Source organism: Phycodurus eques, chromosome 4 (genome assembly GCF_024500275.1).
Source record: "Phycodurus eques isolate BA_2022a chromosome 4, UOR_Pequ_1.1, whole genome shotgun sequence".
NCBI classification, from domain to species: domain Eukaryota; kingdom Metazoa; phylum Chordata; class Actinopteri; order Syngnathiformes; family Syngnathidae; genus Phycodurus; species Phycodurus eques.
The window spans coordinates 11,478,123-11,494,371 of NC_084528.1; the positions used below are offsets into that span (position 1 = coordinate 11,478,123).

Sequence of the window (16,249 nt, forward strand, 5' to 3'; positions counted from 1 at the left end):
CAAGCTGTGTTCCAGCAAAATACGTGTTACAGGTTGTTGAATGTTGTGCAGAAGAAATAGTTTGATTTCATATGATGCACGTTTAGTCAGCAATAGCTAATTGCACTCTCTGGTAGTTGCTGCCAGATTAAACCCATTATGCCACCAATGTTTCAAAGCAACACAACATAACCTCGTCGATTTTAATGTTAGTTAGCTCAAAAACCATATTATCCATCTTTTAATCATCAACAATACGTTCGTTATGTCCGGCTAGACTGTATAAAGCACACTGACATACAAACAGACCCTCAGAAATATTTGTACTAATAGCAGCCACTTGCTATCTTCAGCTCAGCAAATATAAGAATCACTGAGGATGGTAATAGGGTGTTTGTGTTGGTGTTTATCCAAAAAAGCTGTTATTATCTCTGTTTCGTAACTGTGAAACTGAGAACTGTGCAACAGCTGGGGTCATTTTTGTAATTTTGTTAGTCAGCCATGCTGCCTGCTGAGACTCCCTGTGAGAGTCCGACCAGCGTGTACATGACACTGATTCATACAACTGAACCACGTTTTCCCCACTGTGCATTCACAGCATGTAGTTCATTTGTTTTCTCATCAAACTACATGTTCGACGTGGCACCAACGTGCAAATTGCAGAAAGCCCCTGCGAGCGGATGAAGCAAACAAAGGGATGAGACTACGGGACTACGGAAGACGTAGTGGTGAATGCATTTAATGTACAGCCTCTTCCATGCACAAGGAAACACGTGTTGTGTTGCCCTTTGACGTAAGAACACACAATGGGAAAATGTTCTTTTTATAGCTGAAGCTTTCATGGAGCTGGCAGTGCTTTAAAGTAGTACAAGCTTGTGTGATGCGCAACGTTGAATAAATTGTAATTCATAATAGATAGCTTATAGGCAAAAAGGAAAGCAAGAAGCATAAGCGCAGGTGTTTTTGCGAGCGAGTGATGTCGACATCCAGAGAACAGCCCCCTGTATAGGCAACGAATGAGAAAGAGTTAAGGGGGAAGAAAAATGCAGACGCCTTGACAGAGTTGTGAGAATAGCTCAGGTTGAAACAAACACATCTAAAGCAGAGTCAGAAAGAGGGAGATAGTTATCCTGGAAATTAGCACATCTCATCCCCACAAAGACACGTGAAGGACTCAATCAAGCAATTTTATTTTGTCAGAATACCTTACATACAATAATGATGCAAAACAAACCACATTAGGGAGACTTGCACAGTCTAAATGATCAAATCCAGAAATCCAGAAGACTTTCTTCCACTGATGTGTTAATTTAGAGACATAAGAAGCACACACCTCAGTAAGAGTCAGTGCAGTTCCACACCTCTGCATATTATACTTACAATCTGAAAGTTAATCAAATTAAATAGTGTACTAATACAACAAAGCTCATAAAACGGATATTGCCATAAGTTAATCTTCAAAAGTTCCCTGTTAACCCAAAATGTGTGCTTTCCATGCTTGCTTATATCCTATACTAACATCAATTCCAGCAGTTAGAAATTTGCGACAACCTCACCAGAACCCCAGAAGTCGAGTGCACTCAGCTTGCACTTATGGGACTATAGAGCATGTCTCAGGATTCATATATTTGTTATTTGCTCATTTCAGCAGAGTCTCCGAACAGAGTGCCAGCAAAAGTACAGAAAAAATAAATGTGCTTTTAAGATAATAATGTGCTCTATGTCAATATTTTAGGCGTTACCATAGCATATTGTGGACCATTTTGTATTTTGTGGATTACTAAGTGTTTTTCACAAAACAGTGGAGAGGTTGAGCATTAGCCAGGAAGAACCTGTTAATGTTTCCAAAATATTAACTGACTTTCAGGAAATAACGCGCAAATTCATTCAATGGCATATGAATATTCTGGACACATATCTTGCAAATTGTAGCATGGAAGTAGTTAAAACAAATGGGCAATGAAGAGAGCAGGTGCATCTTCTATTTTCCCAAAATACTGTTTGTGCTTTCCCAACCCAACTGGATGAATCTGAATTAAGGCTAATTTTTGAGCACAAATACAAACTAAAAGAAAAACATAACAAAATTAGCTCACCATAAGTAAAAGACATGCCCTCTTTTCATCTACCAATATATGGTAATAGGAAAAACTAATTTGCTCTGAACTTTATATACTGAACATAAAACATTGTGGTGGGCCTTTGGGTGCAAGGATTAAAACCAGTATGGATGCTGTAAGACTTTGGCAGTGAGTAGAAGAAATTGTTTAATTGATTGGGCACTTTTGACGACAAAGAGACTCAGATGACTTTGCATGAGCAGTTATTAGTAGTGCAGGATGGAGGTGAATGAAAGTGTGTGTGTGTGTGTGTGTGGGGGGGGGGATAAAAAAAAAAACATTTTCTTTGGGCGGCACGGTGGCCGACTGGTTATTATACGGAAACTAATATGTGAAGTACAGTACATTGCTTTTCAGCAAGCCTGTAGGATACAGCCCACAGATGCAGGCAAGTGCCACCAAGTTCAAACAAATGAACAGTCACCAAAACCACAAGCTGTGAGAACAGATTCACTGCTCTTTTGGCATAGAGTCTACTTGTTAAAATACTAATGGAAGGATAAATATTGACCATTTTTCACAGATTCACTAATGTTAGACAATATGTTTTTCCCCTTTCATTTTTTTCTTTTTTTTGTTTCCCTGTCTAAAGAAACATTAAATTGCATGCACATCAACTGCTTGTCCGCCTGGGTCTTGTTCAGAAATGTCTTTCAAATTACCTTTGTTGATGTATGTGTGGGGTTAGAGTTTGACGTAATTCATTACAGAGTAAAAAAAAAATTTTTTTTAAATATGTACTTATTCGTAAATTGTGCTGAAAGTATAGCTGTTATGTAAGAAGTATTTTAAAAATCCAGTGCAGTTTGTTGTGATTAATGTGCCTTGTTCTCCATTCATGCTAAAAATGTTAAAAGTACTGCCTAATAGAAGGAAAACAAACATATCCACCCAGTATCTCACATAGATTTTAAAACTGGGTTGTGATCTTGTGATTGTGAAGGCATATGTATTAAATTCACATCATGTTTATGGCACTATACATTCACTTACATTTCTATAGTGTAATTTATTCAGCTTGTTCCTTTAATTTGTCACCATCCATAAAACTGAGTGTTAAAAGATATGCATCAGCATTGAAGGACCTTGTATCAGGTGGTGTCACTCTGACTTTATGACCTCAGGAAAGAATAAAGAAGTCCATCCATCCATTTTCTGAGCCGCTTCTCCTCACGAGGGTCGCGGGCGTGCTGGAGCCTATCCCAGTTATCATCGATCGGGCAGGAGGCGGGGTACACCCTGAACTGGTTGCCAGCCAATCGCAGGGCACATACAAACAAACAACCATTCGCACTCACATTCAAACTTACAGGCAACGTAGAGTTGTCAATTAACCTACCACCCATGTTTTTTTGGGATGTGGGAGGAAACCGGAGTGCCCGCAGAAAACCCACGCAGGCACGGGGAGAACATGCAAACTCCACACAGGCGGGGCCGGGGATTGAACCCCGGTCCTCAGAACTGTGAGGCAGATGCTCTAACCAGTCGTCCACCGCGCTGCCAGAATAAAGAAGTAATGAGGCAAAACGATCAATTGATCACTATAACTCTGTACAAGAGCACCAACCCCCGCAAGCGCAGGGAGAACATGCAAACTCCACACAGGGGAAGGCCGGATTTGAACCCGGGTCCTCTGAAATGTGAGGCAGATGTGCTCACCAGCCATCCACTGTTCCGCCATCGTTGAGATATTCTGGGTATAAATCTGATGGAGTTTGCGTGTTCTCCCATGCTTGCTTGGGTTTCTGCGTGTACTCCGGCTTCCTCCCACATTCCAAAAACATACCCCCATCGGTTAATTGAACTCAAAATTGTTCATAGGTATGAATGTTATTGGTTGTTTGTCTTTACAATATGTGCCCAGAGAGTCACTGGTCAGCGGTCTAGGGTGTATCCTGCCTCTTGCCTAATCTTAGGTGGGAAGGCTCCAGCTCACCCGTGACCCTAATGAGGACAAGCACAATATAAAATAGAGGCTAGATTGTTGTTGCAGCCTGCTGAAGGACAACTGCAACCACAAATAGAAACAAAAACTTGGTTCTACATCAATGTATTGTCCGAGATTCTTTTCTTCTCTGACACTGTCGGCCAAAAGAAAATAATGAGCATTTTCAAAACAATTTTCCTCACAAAAAAAAGAACCTTGACTTCACAGGGATCCTCACAATTCCAATAATTCTTTTACCTAAAACATTAATAGTAACACCAAAAATGGTGGATCACCATAACGGGTATTCTTTACCTTGGCAATGATCTGAGATTTCATTCTGAAGAAAGAAAGAAGTATCATTTAACCATTACAGTTATTATACCTGTAGCTTGGATGTAGACACCAATTGAATCCATGCAGCTTCTTTAGGGTTGCCTCCACTGCCCTCATGCTGTTTGATGTGTTGTGTTTTGCACAAATGAGTTATACACCTTGACTGTATCCATTTATTGAGTGTTTTCTTCCCTTCCAGGTTTTATCCATACATGTGGAGGCACTTTAAAGGGGAGGAACGGGACAATAGAAAGCCCTGGGTTTCCATATGGTTATCCGAATGGCGCAAACTGTACCTGGGTGATCGTCGCAGGAGAGGGCAACAGGATCCATATAGTTTTTCAATCTTTTGCAGTTGAAGAAGAATATGACTTTTTATCTTTGTATGATGGGCAGCCACACCCGGCAAACTTCAGAACAAGGTAAGACAACTCCCTGCCTCGATTGACCTTGAAATCTATTTGAGTCCTGATTCCAGGAATGGACAGTGATGTAAAGCAGGAAGCAAGAATTGTACTTTATCATGATGATAGTCACCATCATTTCTTTTATACAACAAATATTACCTTAAATATAACATTCAAAAGTAGCCTTGGAAGTGAACGATTAAATTCAACAACTTTACGTAATTAGAACAGCAAAACCCCCCCCCCCCCCAAAAAAAACAAACAAACAGAAAAAAAACATAACTGTATGTTGCTACAGTTACTTTACACCCCCCTCCCCCCCAAAGAAAACCCCAAAAAACACATAACTACATTACAGATACATTTAGTATAATGTAATGATCATTATGCAGGATTACAATGTTAATGTCTTGGACAAGCGGTGGTCAAAACATGCTAAGCATGCTGGCCTTGTGGCCAATTACAAGTGAGGATATCGGATACTACCACTATGTGACAATTTGTGTTATCCTAATCCGATCACATGATCGTTATCAAGTGAAAAAGAGCCAATTTTTATATGTTTTAAAATTAGATCAGGAAGCGACAAAACAATCCTGAGGTACAAAGATATTGCTAAATGGGACAGTAAGATCTTAGTTATATATTACAAAGTGTAAGGTTTCGGGTTTTTGTGGTGGGGTGAAAAAGACGAGGCGGAGACCAGGTCCACACGACTGCTGAGACTGCACAAAAAAGTGTAAGGTTTCGGGTTTTTGTGGTGTGGTGGGGTGAAAAAGACGAGGCGGAGACCAGGTCCACACGACTGCTGAGACTGCACAAAAATGCTTGTCATTTATTCAGGCTGCAACCTTTGAAGACCGTTTGTACAGCACCTATTTCTTCATACATTTACTGTACCAACCACACGTTATCTAGCATTACGGGGTGAGTTGATTGACAAAAGAAAAGAGTCACTATGACGAATGTGTCCATCTGTTAGCAGGTGTGCTCATCAAGCCCTATACAAAGGTGCTGCCCGTTGCCATTGCTTCTAGATGACACTAGAGCTGTGCAATACAAAAACCGTCGACCGTACCGTTGAGGAGTGTGAGACTGAGTCCGTTGCGTTGTTGTGTAGTACAACTATGAGTGACACCCGAAAGCGAAGCAGCATCTGGCTCAATGTCAGCATCGTGTGGGGGCATTCGAGAGCAACTCGCTGGACACTTGCTGCCTAAATCTCTTCTTAAGCTTAGCCATGTCTTTCAGCTCAAGAGCTACTGTCCTTTATTAAAATGCTTTATGAAAGGAAACAAAGGTAGAGCACAAATACAAGGAATTGACCAACCATTTTTACTTGTGTACTTCAATCACTGACAAGATAATTATCTACTTTGTGTGCTTTCAGCATTCTTACAAAAACAGAACTGTGAGAACATTTGTCTCTCCCTTTAATTTGACAGTTTGTTTGAATTAATTATTAAGTTCACCTTGATGTCTTTACAATAGCTCCACACAATGTCATGGTCTGTTTTTTGGTTTGGGTTGTGTTTAGTTTTGTTCCATGTTTTCCTGTGTTCCATGTTTGTCGTGTGCTCATTAGGTGGTTGTGTCCACCTGTTCTCGTCTACTTTGTGTCGACCAATCAGCTCTCTCCAGCCACTCGTGTCTTGTCCAGGTGTTCCTCGTTGTGTAGTCAATCTGTTTGTATTTAGTTTCCTGGTTTCGTTCAGTTCTTGTCGGTTCATTGTCGTTGTCACATGTCTTTGCCGTGTCATAGTCGCCAGTTGTCTTTATCATTCTGGTATGTCATTGTCAGGTGTCATTTTCCCTTTCTATTCCATGTCTTACTCACAGGTCATAGTTTGTTTCCAGTTTTAGATATTCGAGTGTTTCTTTGTTACTTTGATTTGATTGGTATCTGGTGTGGGATAGAAGAGAAGTGTGATGTCAAAATTTGATAAAAAATAAATAAATCATTGGTTCAACTTCTGTGAAAAAGTAGTAAAGTCACATGCAAAAGCCTAATATATTTGAAGAAAACCAAGAAAATTGGCAAGTTGATACTTTAGCAGTTGAATCCCTTCAAAGTGTTAAAAACTTAGCTTGCTTAATTAATATAGCTTTCAAGGTCAGCTTCATCAAAGACTTGAAGAAACCTTCAGGGCTTGAGAGGTAGTTTCAATGTGCTTTTTTGTTATGGGGCTACAGATACTGTTAGTGGTGGAGAAATAATATTTTACTTTTGCGATCACAGTATAATCTTGCAAGTCCGTGTTCACGCCAGAGCTACAATGACTCATATTCTGCAGTGCAGTTAGTGCAAATGAGATTATTAAGATAATGTTATGATTACCAACAGCTGCACAATTTATCTACTCTAATTACAACAAAATCGTGGGCATCCAAAGTAAGTAACCTCCCTACCTGCCAGAAGGAAGTTAGGGCCCCCTTAAAGCAGATAAATGAACACGAGTGGAATTTTCTAGTTATTTATAACTAGACCAAAGCAAACATTTTCAACTAATGAGCAGTCATCAGAATTTTTAATTTAGACTATAATTTTACACTGATGAGAAACTAGCTGATTTTTTTTGTACCATACTTTCAGTTTCTCGTTCCATGTTACAAAAAAGCTTAAACTGTAAGTCCCCCCAAAGTAACCAAAAAAAAAAAAGTGTTGTAAATCTGACACAACACAGAGAAGAGTGTTTTTAAAAAACTGGACAAATTTGAATGCATAAAGAAAATTGCAAAGTATATGAAATCAGGCTTCAAAATGGTCAAGAATTAAGACCTTCTTTGAGCTTCCAGATGCTGTCGGTGTGTCGGTGAATGCTCTGAAAACCCCGCCTTCTCTGAACTTTCAGCTGTCAATCAAATATATGCTTTTTCTCCCGGCCCCTAAGCCTGGAGAGAAGCCATCCTCTGAGCCCGTGTAATTCCGCCGAATGGCCACTGCATGGTATAAGGGTGCTTAGTGGTGGAGTGGACTCAAACCAAAAAGTATACTCTAGGCCAGGGGTGCCCAAACTTTTTGGCTCAGGGGCCACATTGCCGTAAAAAAATTGTCATGCGGGCCAGCATTAATTTTACATGCTACCGACGAGGGAAATGCTTTTTTGTATTTTTATTTTACTATGCTGTCTGCTGCTAGGTAGATCTTATAACTGCCTGACCTGGATAAATGAAGGTTAAAATAAAAATGAATGAAATGCAAAATAAAGTATTTTTATGAAATTTGACTCAAACTCAAACTTTATTCATCAGAATCAACAAACAACATGTTTGCATTCATGTGAAGGGTGATACTGAGATCTCGACTGCAGTAAATGGGGCAGGTCTGGCTCAAAAGTGGTGGTTTTAATGCGCAAGATGTCACGCAGGTGGGAGTCACTTAGTCTTGTCCTCACGCGGTTCTTATTCATGTTCATGACTGAGAATGTCAAGCCAAACAAGCTCAACATTTTCTTAGCAAATGTACGAATCTCTTGGAACCTGTCTTTATCAAGCTGCTGGTAAAAGTTGACAAGAGGGAGTTGTTGGTACCAGGTGCGACACTCTGTGTCACACTGCAGCTCAATGAGCTCCAGCTGCAGGTGGGCTGGAACGTCACTGAGATCCACGGAAACGGTTTGGCACATAGAACTTTTTGGTGAATAATACAATGGAGGTTTATAGCTTTACCTCCTTCTTCGCTTTCTTTGTGACACACTCGGGTTGATAATCCACTGGGCTCGCCAACCATGGCAGGTGCGCCATCCGTAATAATCCACGTGATTTTATTCCACTTTAATTTTAAATCATGTACGGCGGAACAAACATAAGCAAATAAATCTTTCCCTCTTGTTTGGTCCTGAAGGCTCTGGAGGTCAAGTAGCTCTTCACGCATGTTCATTTCACTGTCCACTCCTCTCGAAAAAATCAGTAACTGAGCGCTGTCGGATGCATCCGTGCTTTCGTCACAGGCTCACGAATAAAATTCAAACTCCACTCCTTTTGCGTCCAACTGTCTCTTAATATCAGAAGAAACTTCTTCGATCCTTCGTGACACAGTGCTACGAGCCAGGAAAACATTGGCGAACTGTTGCTTTTTCTCAGGACAAATGTTCTCCACCATTTTCATCACACAGTCTTGAATAAATTCACCCTCAGTAAAAGGTTTGCAGTGCTTGGCAATCAGCATTGCCACCTCATAGCTTGCCTTTGTTGCATTTTCATTCGACTCACTGGCTCTTGTGAAAAAGTGTTGCTGTACCGTTAAACCAGCTTCCAGTTGCTTCCATTTTTCACTGCGTTCGTTCCCAGTTAACTTGTCGTAATTAGCATGTTCCGTCTGGTCGTGCCTCTTTATATTGAACTCCTTGAACACAGCCACAGTCTCTTGGCAAATTAGGCAGACGCAGTTGTTTCGAAAAAATATTCAGACTTCCATTTGTCCTGGAAACGTCGGCCCTCGCTATCAACTTTCCTTTTCTTACTTCCAGTTGCCATTTTAGAAATGGGCAAAAAACAGATCATGAGCAAAACGGCCCCGCGAGAGTTCAGCCACAAGTTTACTGCCATCCTGTGGAGAAATATAAAATTACGCGTGTATTTTGCACTGCCGGGCCACATATTAGTGGTTTTATGACAGAGGCTTCGGGCCAGTGGAAATATGAACACGGGCAGGATTTGGCCCGGGGGCCGGACTTTGGGCATGTCTGCTCTAGGCTATAATATCATGTAAATCTATCCATCCATGCATTTTCCGAACCACTTGTCCTCACTATGGTCGCGGGTGTGCTGGAGCCTATCCTAGCTGACTTCGGGCGAGAGGCGAGGTACACCTTGAACTGTTCGCCAGCCAATCGCAGGTATCCATGTAAATGTCAATATCAAATGGCTTGATTACAGAGCTGTAAATAAAAGAGTATTCTTGACCCAACCAAGGGAAAAATTTTCTTGATTCAGCCTGAAGTAATTTGTCCATCCTGTGGTCCATCACCATGTTTGTAAATTAGCGTGATTGTCATGCCTGTGGCTCTGGATTGCTGTCAGTATGAGTGTAGCTCAAATCTGTGCAAATACTGATGACACATTTCACTGAAAAGTTTTAGTACACACTATATAGCATTATTTTATGGTCACCTCTTGAATGACTGACAGGTTAAGTCCAGCAGCCCTGCAATAACTCCTACTTTTATGAGGATTATTATTTTGTTTTATTGAAGCTTTTTGAGGCAGGTGTTCATATATTTTAATGGATATTCAGAAAACTGTAATTTGTGGTTTGGTTTCACTGTACTGGTTGTAATATGAAGTTTCCCTAATATTGTATCAATGTTAATTTAAAAAAAAAACGAAAAGAAGATTGTGATAGATTGTTGATGGGCAGTATTCTGTGGTGGCTGCATTGGCTGCAGGTCATCTGACATGAATTCCATCCCGGCTCACTTTCTGAGATGAAACTACTTCTATGGCGTTTTCCGATCTGTCTTTGTGTTTGTGTGAGACGAGAGCCACATTTCGGGCAAGAGCGACTCGGCAACCTGCACACTGCCCCACAACATGTCAGTATTTGGGATGTTTGGAACGAGATTCCCCTCATTGAGCCGTCACCTTATCGCGGTGGAGGGGCTTGTGTGTCCCAATGATCCTAAGAGCTAAGTTGTCTGGGGCTTCACGCCCCTGGCAGGGTCACCCATGGCAAACAGGTCCTACGAGAGGGACCAGACAAAGCACGGCTCAAAGACCCCTTATGACCCCTTTTTGAACTGTAAGCCATTCTACTCGCCGCGTGACTTCGCATCATTCATTCTCGCTAGTGTCTATATTCTGCCTCAAGCTAACACAAATGCCGCACTGCTAATGCTCGGCGAACAAGTCAACGAAATTTAAAAAAAACACCCGGACTCACCCCTCATTATTCTCGGGGACTTTAACAAAGCTAAACTCAACCACGAACTCCCTAAATACAAGTGGAACATCGACTGTCCTACCAGGGAAAATAACATTTTGGACCACTGCTATACTACGCTAAAAAATGCATACCATGCCAAACTTCGTGTAACACTGGGCTTGTCTGATCACTGCTTAATTCACTTAATACCGACATACAGGGAAGAACTTAAATGCGCGAAGCCTACAGTGAAAACAGTGAAAAAGTGGACCAATGAAGCAAAGATGGAACTTCAAAGCTGTTTAGACTGCACAGACTGGAGTGTCTGAAAATTCAGCTGTCAGCCTGGAGGAATATACGGACACTGTCACATCCTATATCAGTTTCTGTGAAGATGTGTGTGTACCAACAAAGTCATTTCGCACATTCAACAACAACAAGCCGTGGTTCACTGCCAAACTTAAGCAGCTTCACCAAGCTAAGGAGGATGCATATCAAACCGGGGACAGGGCCCCTGTATAATGGAACTAGAAATCAGCTGACTAAAGAAATTAACATTGCAAAGAGGAACTATGCAGCAAAGTTGGAAAGTTTGCAGTTTGCCTACAGAGCAAACAGGTCTGCGGATGATGCAGTCAACATGGGACTGCACTTCATCCTAGAACACTTCAACAGTGCAGGGACCTACGAGAGGATCCTGTTCGTGGACTTCAGGTCAGCGTTCAACACCATCATCCCTGAACTCCTTTCCTCCAAGCTTCTCCACCTTAGCGTCTCACCTGCCATCTGCCAGTGGATTTACAGCTTCCTGACGGGCAGGACAAGGCAGGTGAGGCTGGGGGAGACCACCTCATCCACACGCAGCATCAGCAGTGGGGCACCCCAAGGTTGTGTCCTCTCTCTGCTGCTCTTCTCTCTCTACACGAACGACTGCACCTCAACGCACCCGGCTGTCAAACTTCTGAAGTTTGCAGATGACACCACTGTCATCTGCCTTATCAAGGACGGTGACGAGTCCGCATATCGACAGGAAGTGGAGCGGCTGGAGCTGTGGTGCGGCCGACACAACCTGGAGCTGAACACGCTCAAGACTGTAGAGATGATCGTGGACTTCAGGAGGCATCCTTCGCCACAGCTGCCCCTCACGCTGTCCAGGTGCCTTGTGTCAACCGTCGAGACGTTCAAGTTCCTGGGAATGACAGTCTCTCAGGACCTGAAGTGGGTGATCAACATCAACTCCGTCCTCTAAAAGGCCAACAGAAGATGTACTTCCTGCGGCTTCTGAGAAAGCACGGCCTGCCACAGGAGCTGCAGAAGCAGTTCTACACAGCGGTCATCGAATCAGTCTTGTGTTCTTCCATCACAGTCTGGTTTGGTGCTGCTACAAAAAAGGACAAACTCCGACTGCAACGGACAATCAAAAGTGCTGAAAGGATTGTCGATACCCCCCTACCCACCCTTGAGGACTTGCACGCTGCCAGAACTAAGACAAGCTCTTCCAGCTCCTTCCCTCAGGTAGGCGCTAAGACAGCTCTTCCAGCTCCTTCCCTCAGGTAGGCGCTACCGATCAATGCAAACTCGAACTAGCAGACATTCCAATAGCTTCTTCCCTCTTGCAATCAACTTCTTAAACACCTAATCTACAATTCCATTGCAACATGCTGGCAATTTTTTGTCTTTTTGTCTTGAGTTTGTTGTCACATTTCTGTCGGGCCGATTACTCATGCACTCACTGTAGTAGTCTCACCATGCTGCAGTATTTGCATATCTGTTGTTGACCAATACTGGCCACTCATGCCAGAGTAGCATCTGCTCCATTTGCACACTGATTGAGGAGTATCTGCAACATTTGTACAATCAACATTGTCCCAGATTATTGTACTACTGGCTTGAAGTCTTGGCGCGCTTTGCACAATGGTTATTGCACCGGACTGTTGCAATATTAGTCATTCGAACTGCTCTAAGTGCTATAGGACTCTGCATCTTTGTCAATTGTCAAAAAAAAAAAAGTACCGGCATTACCAGATAACTAGCAACACTTTATTGCTCAGTGACTGTTTTTGTCAATGTCTTTATGTCTCAAATGTTTTCTCTGTCAATTGACTGTCTGTTGTCGTACGAGAGCGGCTCCAATTACCGGAGACAAATTCCTTGTGTGTTTTTTGAACATACTTGGCAAATAAAGATGCTTCTGATTCTGATTCTGATGACGTCAAACAAAGGACTCACTTTTATCTTGCCCAGAGGGCAGGTCACTGTGGCCCCCCTCTGGAGCCAGGCCTGGAGGTGGGGCTCGAAGGCGAGCGCCTGGTGGCCAGGGCCTGCCGTGCACAGCCCGAAAGGGTAACGTGGGTCCCCCTTCCCATGGGCTCACAACCTGTGCGAGGGGCCGTAGGGGTCGGGTGCAGTGCGAGCTGGGCGGTGGCCGAGGGCGGGAACCTTGGGCGGGAACCAACTGATCACCGCCTGGTGGTGACAGGGCTCTGATGGTGGGGGAAAATGCCGGTCCGACGCAGCAGGCCCAAACCTATTGTGAGGGTCTGCTGGGAACGTCTTGCAGAATCCCCTGTCAGAAGGAGTTTCAACTCCCAACTCCGACAGAACTTTGCTCATGTTCCTTTAATTGAGCGAGACAATTAGTCATCTGTAAGGCTGTATGAAATAGTAAACCAGAAATAATAGTACACAATATTGCTTCAAGGGGAACTAAACCCCCCAAATTTTAAAGCAAGAATACATTGTACAGTATGTGCCAGCACTAGTCAAAACATGGTACTCTAATTAAAAACTCACTCACTTCACTGCCACTGACTGCTATATACGTCAAATATGCATGTTAACTGGGAGGGCTGGCAGTGTTAATATTGTGTCGGTGGAAAAAAAAAAGATCAATTTTGTGGGGGGCACCATGTTGGTCAAAATCATTACCAGCTGCAGAAAGGAAGTGACATGGAAGCGACAGTAGCGAGTTGCCTGCTAATACAGCGCGCCATTGAACTGTGTCGGCTGACAGTTTGCAGAGAACGATAGATTTACCCATTCGATCCTGTGTACACCAAGGTTGTACATCAACCTTTTGACGTGAAAGTGATCTGCTAAAAGGGTTTCAGATCAGCTCACAACTCAGTGAAGACATAAAGGTGATGACGTTTGTAGTCATGGTTTATAATGGAGCTTTTGTACATATGAAATTTAATATGTAGCTTGTCATTGTTGAATATGGGCAATTGGGCTCCGTTTTAGCCACACCCCCAAAAAAACTGAAAGGGGGATAAACAGCTTAAGGCTATATCTCCACAATTGTCTTCATCTTGGAGTGTGTTCCCATTTAATGCTTTCATGTACAGTGCATGGTATTTTAAATACAATCAAACAGTATTTTTTTCCCATTCAACCTGTAGGTAAACATTTTTTGTCCATACAAAAGTAAGTTCAGATAAATACACTTGCAAGTTATCAAGTGCATGCCAACGTAATAGTTAACCTTTACTGGAGTACCAATTTAGTCAATCAGAAGCCTGTTGTGGGTGATTTCCTAGAGAGGCACAAGAACATTGGTTTATTCATTATTGTGCTTATACTGTATTGTCCATAAGCATAGTTCAGTGCAGAATATGCATATGAAGTGCAGATATTGTTTTCGTCGACTCGGGGTTGCCATCCTCTCATCTTTTTCACTGTAGTGTTTGTGACTTTGAATGTGTGTGGCTTTAAAAGGCCGGTGGCATCACATGGGAGTTAGTAAATGACAGTGTAACGAGTGTAATGAGAGTGGCTGTTGTTGGTCCAGTATGGCGGCTTGCTGTTAATTAGCTAACTGTTAGCTAGTCTGCATGTTGACTGCCTCTGAGTGTCTGTTGTGTCAGTGCAGCTCGTGAATTAATGTGGTTGTTAAGCATTTAGTTTGTTACCGTTTGTTCAATAAAGTGATTAAAAATGCACCATTAGCTATGTCTATCCGTTGACCAACTGTGGAGGGATTACAATTTGTTCTAAAAATTGGTGGTAGGCAATATTCAGTTAGCTAGCAATGTTTACTGTCGATAAGTGGTTGTGTAAGCCAGTTCTGCTTTGCAGTAAGCACATTTCACTTTGTTTATGTGAAATGATCCCAGACTTCAGACATGCTCTGTCTTTTATGCACTTTGTCCATCTGGCTCACACTATTTACAGTAAAAATCCTGTATGAAAAAGTATCACCTCCAAATCCAGCGGTATAGTGGAAAAAAAACGCAGTATAAAATTAGATGTACAGAACAATGTAAAAATGAGACCGCAAAAAGTGAACCAATGATATGGCGAGGGACGACCGTATCTGATGTTTTGCAATGGTGCTGAAGTTTTAACAACCCCTGTGTCATGGAAGTGTGAGAATTGTCACAATTCTGCGCTGAAGGAGCCACGACTTCTAGGATAATCTCCCTGAGGCTGTTTAATGAAGCTACAATACTTGGGCATAAAGACGTGTCGGACTGCTTTGCGTAAGGCATGGACATTGGAGCCCACATTGCTTGGATAATGAATACAAGTCTGCAATATGCATGCAGTCCATTTGTATAGCCCTTAATCACAAAAGAGTCTCAAAGGGCTTCACAGACATCCCCTAATCTAAAACTCCCAATCAGGCAAGGAAAAACTCAAAAATAAAAAAGAAATCTTGAGGAGGGACCGCGGGTGAGGGTGATCCTTCTTCCAGGATGACCAGGCTGCAATGGATGTCGAGTGGGCAACATTTATCACATAGTTTGGTGCTGTGCAATGTTTGTTACAATGGCAAGATGCTGTACAATGCTCATAAAGATGGCAAGATGCCGTACAATGTTCATTAAGATGGCATAAGAGTCAATTTAAAGAGAAAAATGCATTGCAGGGTACACACCTTCGGTGGTTCTGCCTCAGGACTTGGCCCAGTCGGTCACAGCAGAATCCTCCATGGCAACGACTCCGGAGGACGTTCTCCACCTCAGATCGTTTGCCATTTGGTTTGTGCAGAACCCAAACACCAACAGCCTCAGATTCGGTCAATGGTTCCTAGCCCTCTCTCCGAGCAGGAGACGAGGGAGGAGGAGATAGGACAAGCGACAGTAAAACAGTCCTACATGTGCTTTGACTAAATGCCAAAGAGTAGAAATAAGTCTTAAATCAGTAATTGTAATTGCTGTGAGATATATGTGAATTCATTTGTGTGTGATAACAATGTGATGAGGGCTAATTAAAATCTTTATTATTATAAGATTCATTATAAACTGCTGTTTTTTACAATAATTTGAATACACACAATTGAAACACCAGTGTTGGCTTTTTTCCCTAAAATTTCTTTTACTCATGGAAATATGGGTCATTATTCTTAGTGTTTTAAAAGTAGTAAGAAAAAAAGATAATCGATAATCAAATTGAAGTGTAGCCCCCTAAATTGTAATCAATTGGTGGCTAGAGATTCCAACCCGACTTTAACATTGACGTATCCTTGAGTGAGATACTGAACCCCTTGTTTTGCCAGGTGCTGCACCATCAGTGTGTGAATGAATTTTCCAATCATGACAATATGTTACATTAATTATTGTGTGACTAGGTTAATTTAGTGAATGAGTGTAAAAGCGATTTGAGTACCTTTAAG

At 42.1% G+C, this 16,249-nt stretch overlaps 1 protein-coding gene across 1 annotated transcript in view; it reads left to right on the forward strand.

Moving 5' to 3' along the window:
- Positions 1 to 16,249, forward strand: part of LOC133401234 (CUB and sushi domain-containing protein 3-like) — a 260,580-nt gene that overhangs the window by 18,637 nt on the left and 225,694 nt on the right. Inside the window, 1 exon segment of the mRNA XM_061673947.1 lies at positions 4,562 to 4,784. Within this exon segment, the coding sequence (XP_061529931.1) occupies positions 4,562 to 4,784 (223 nt within the window).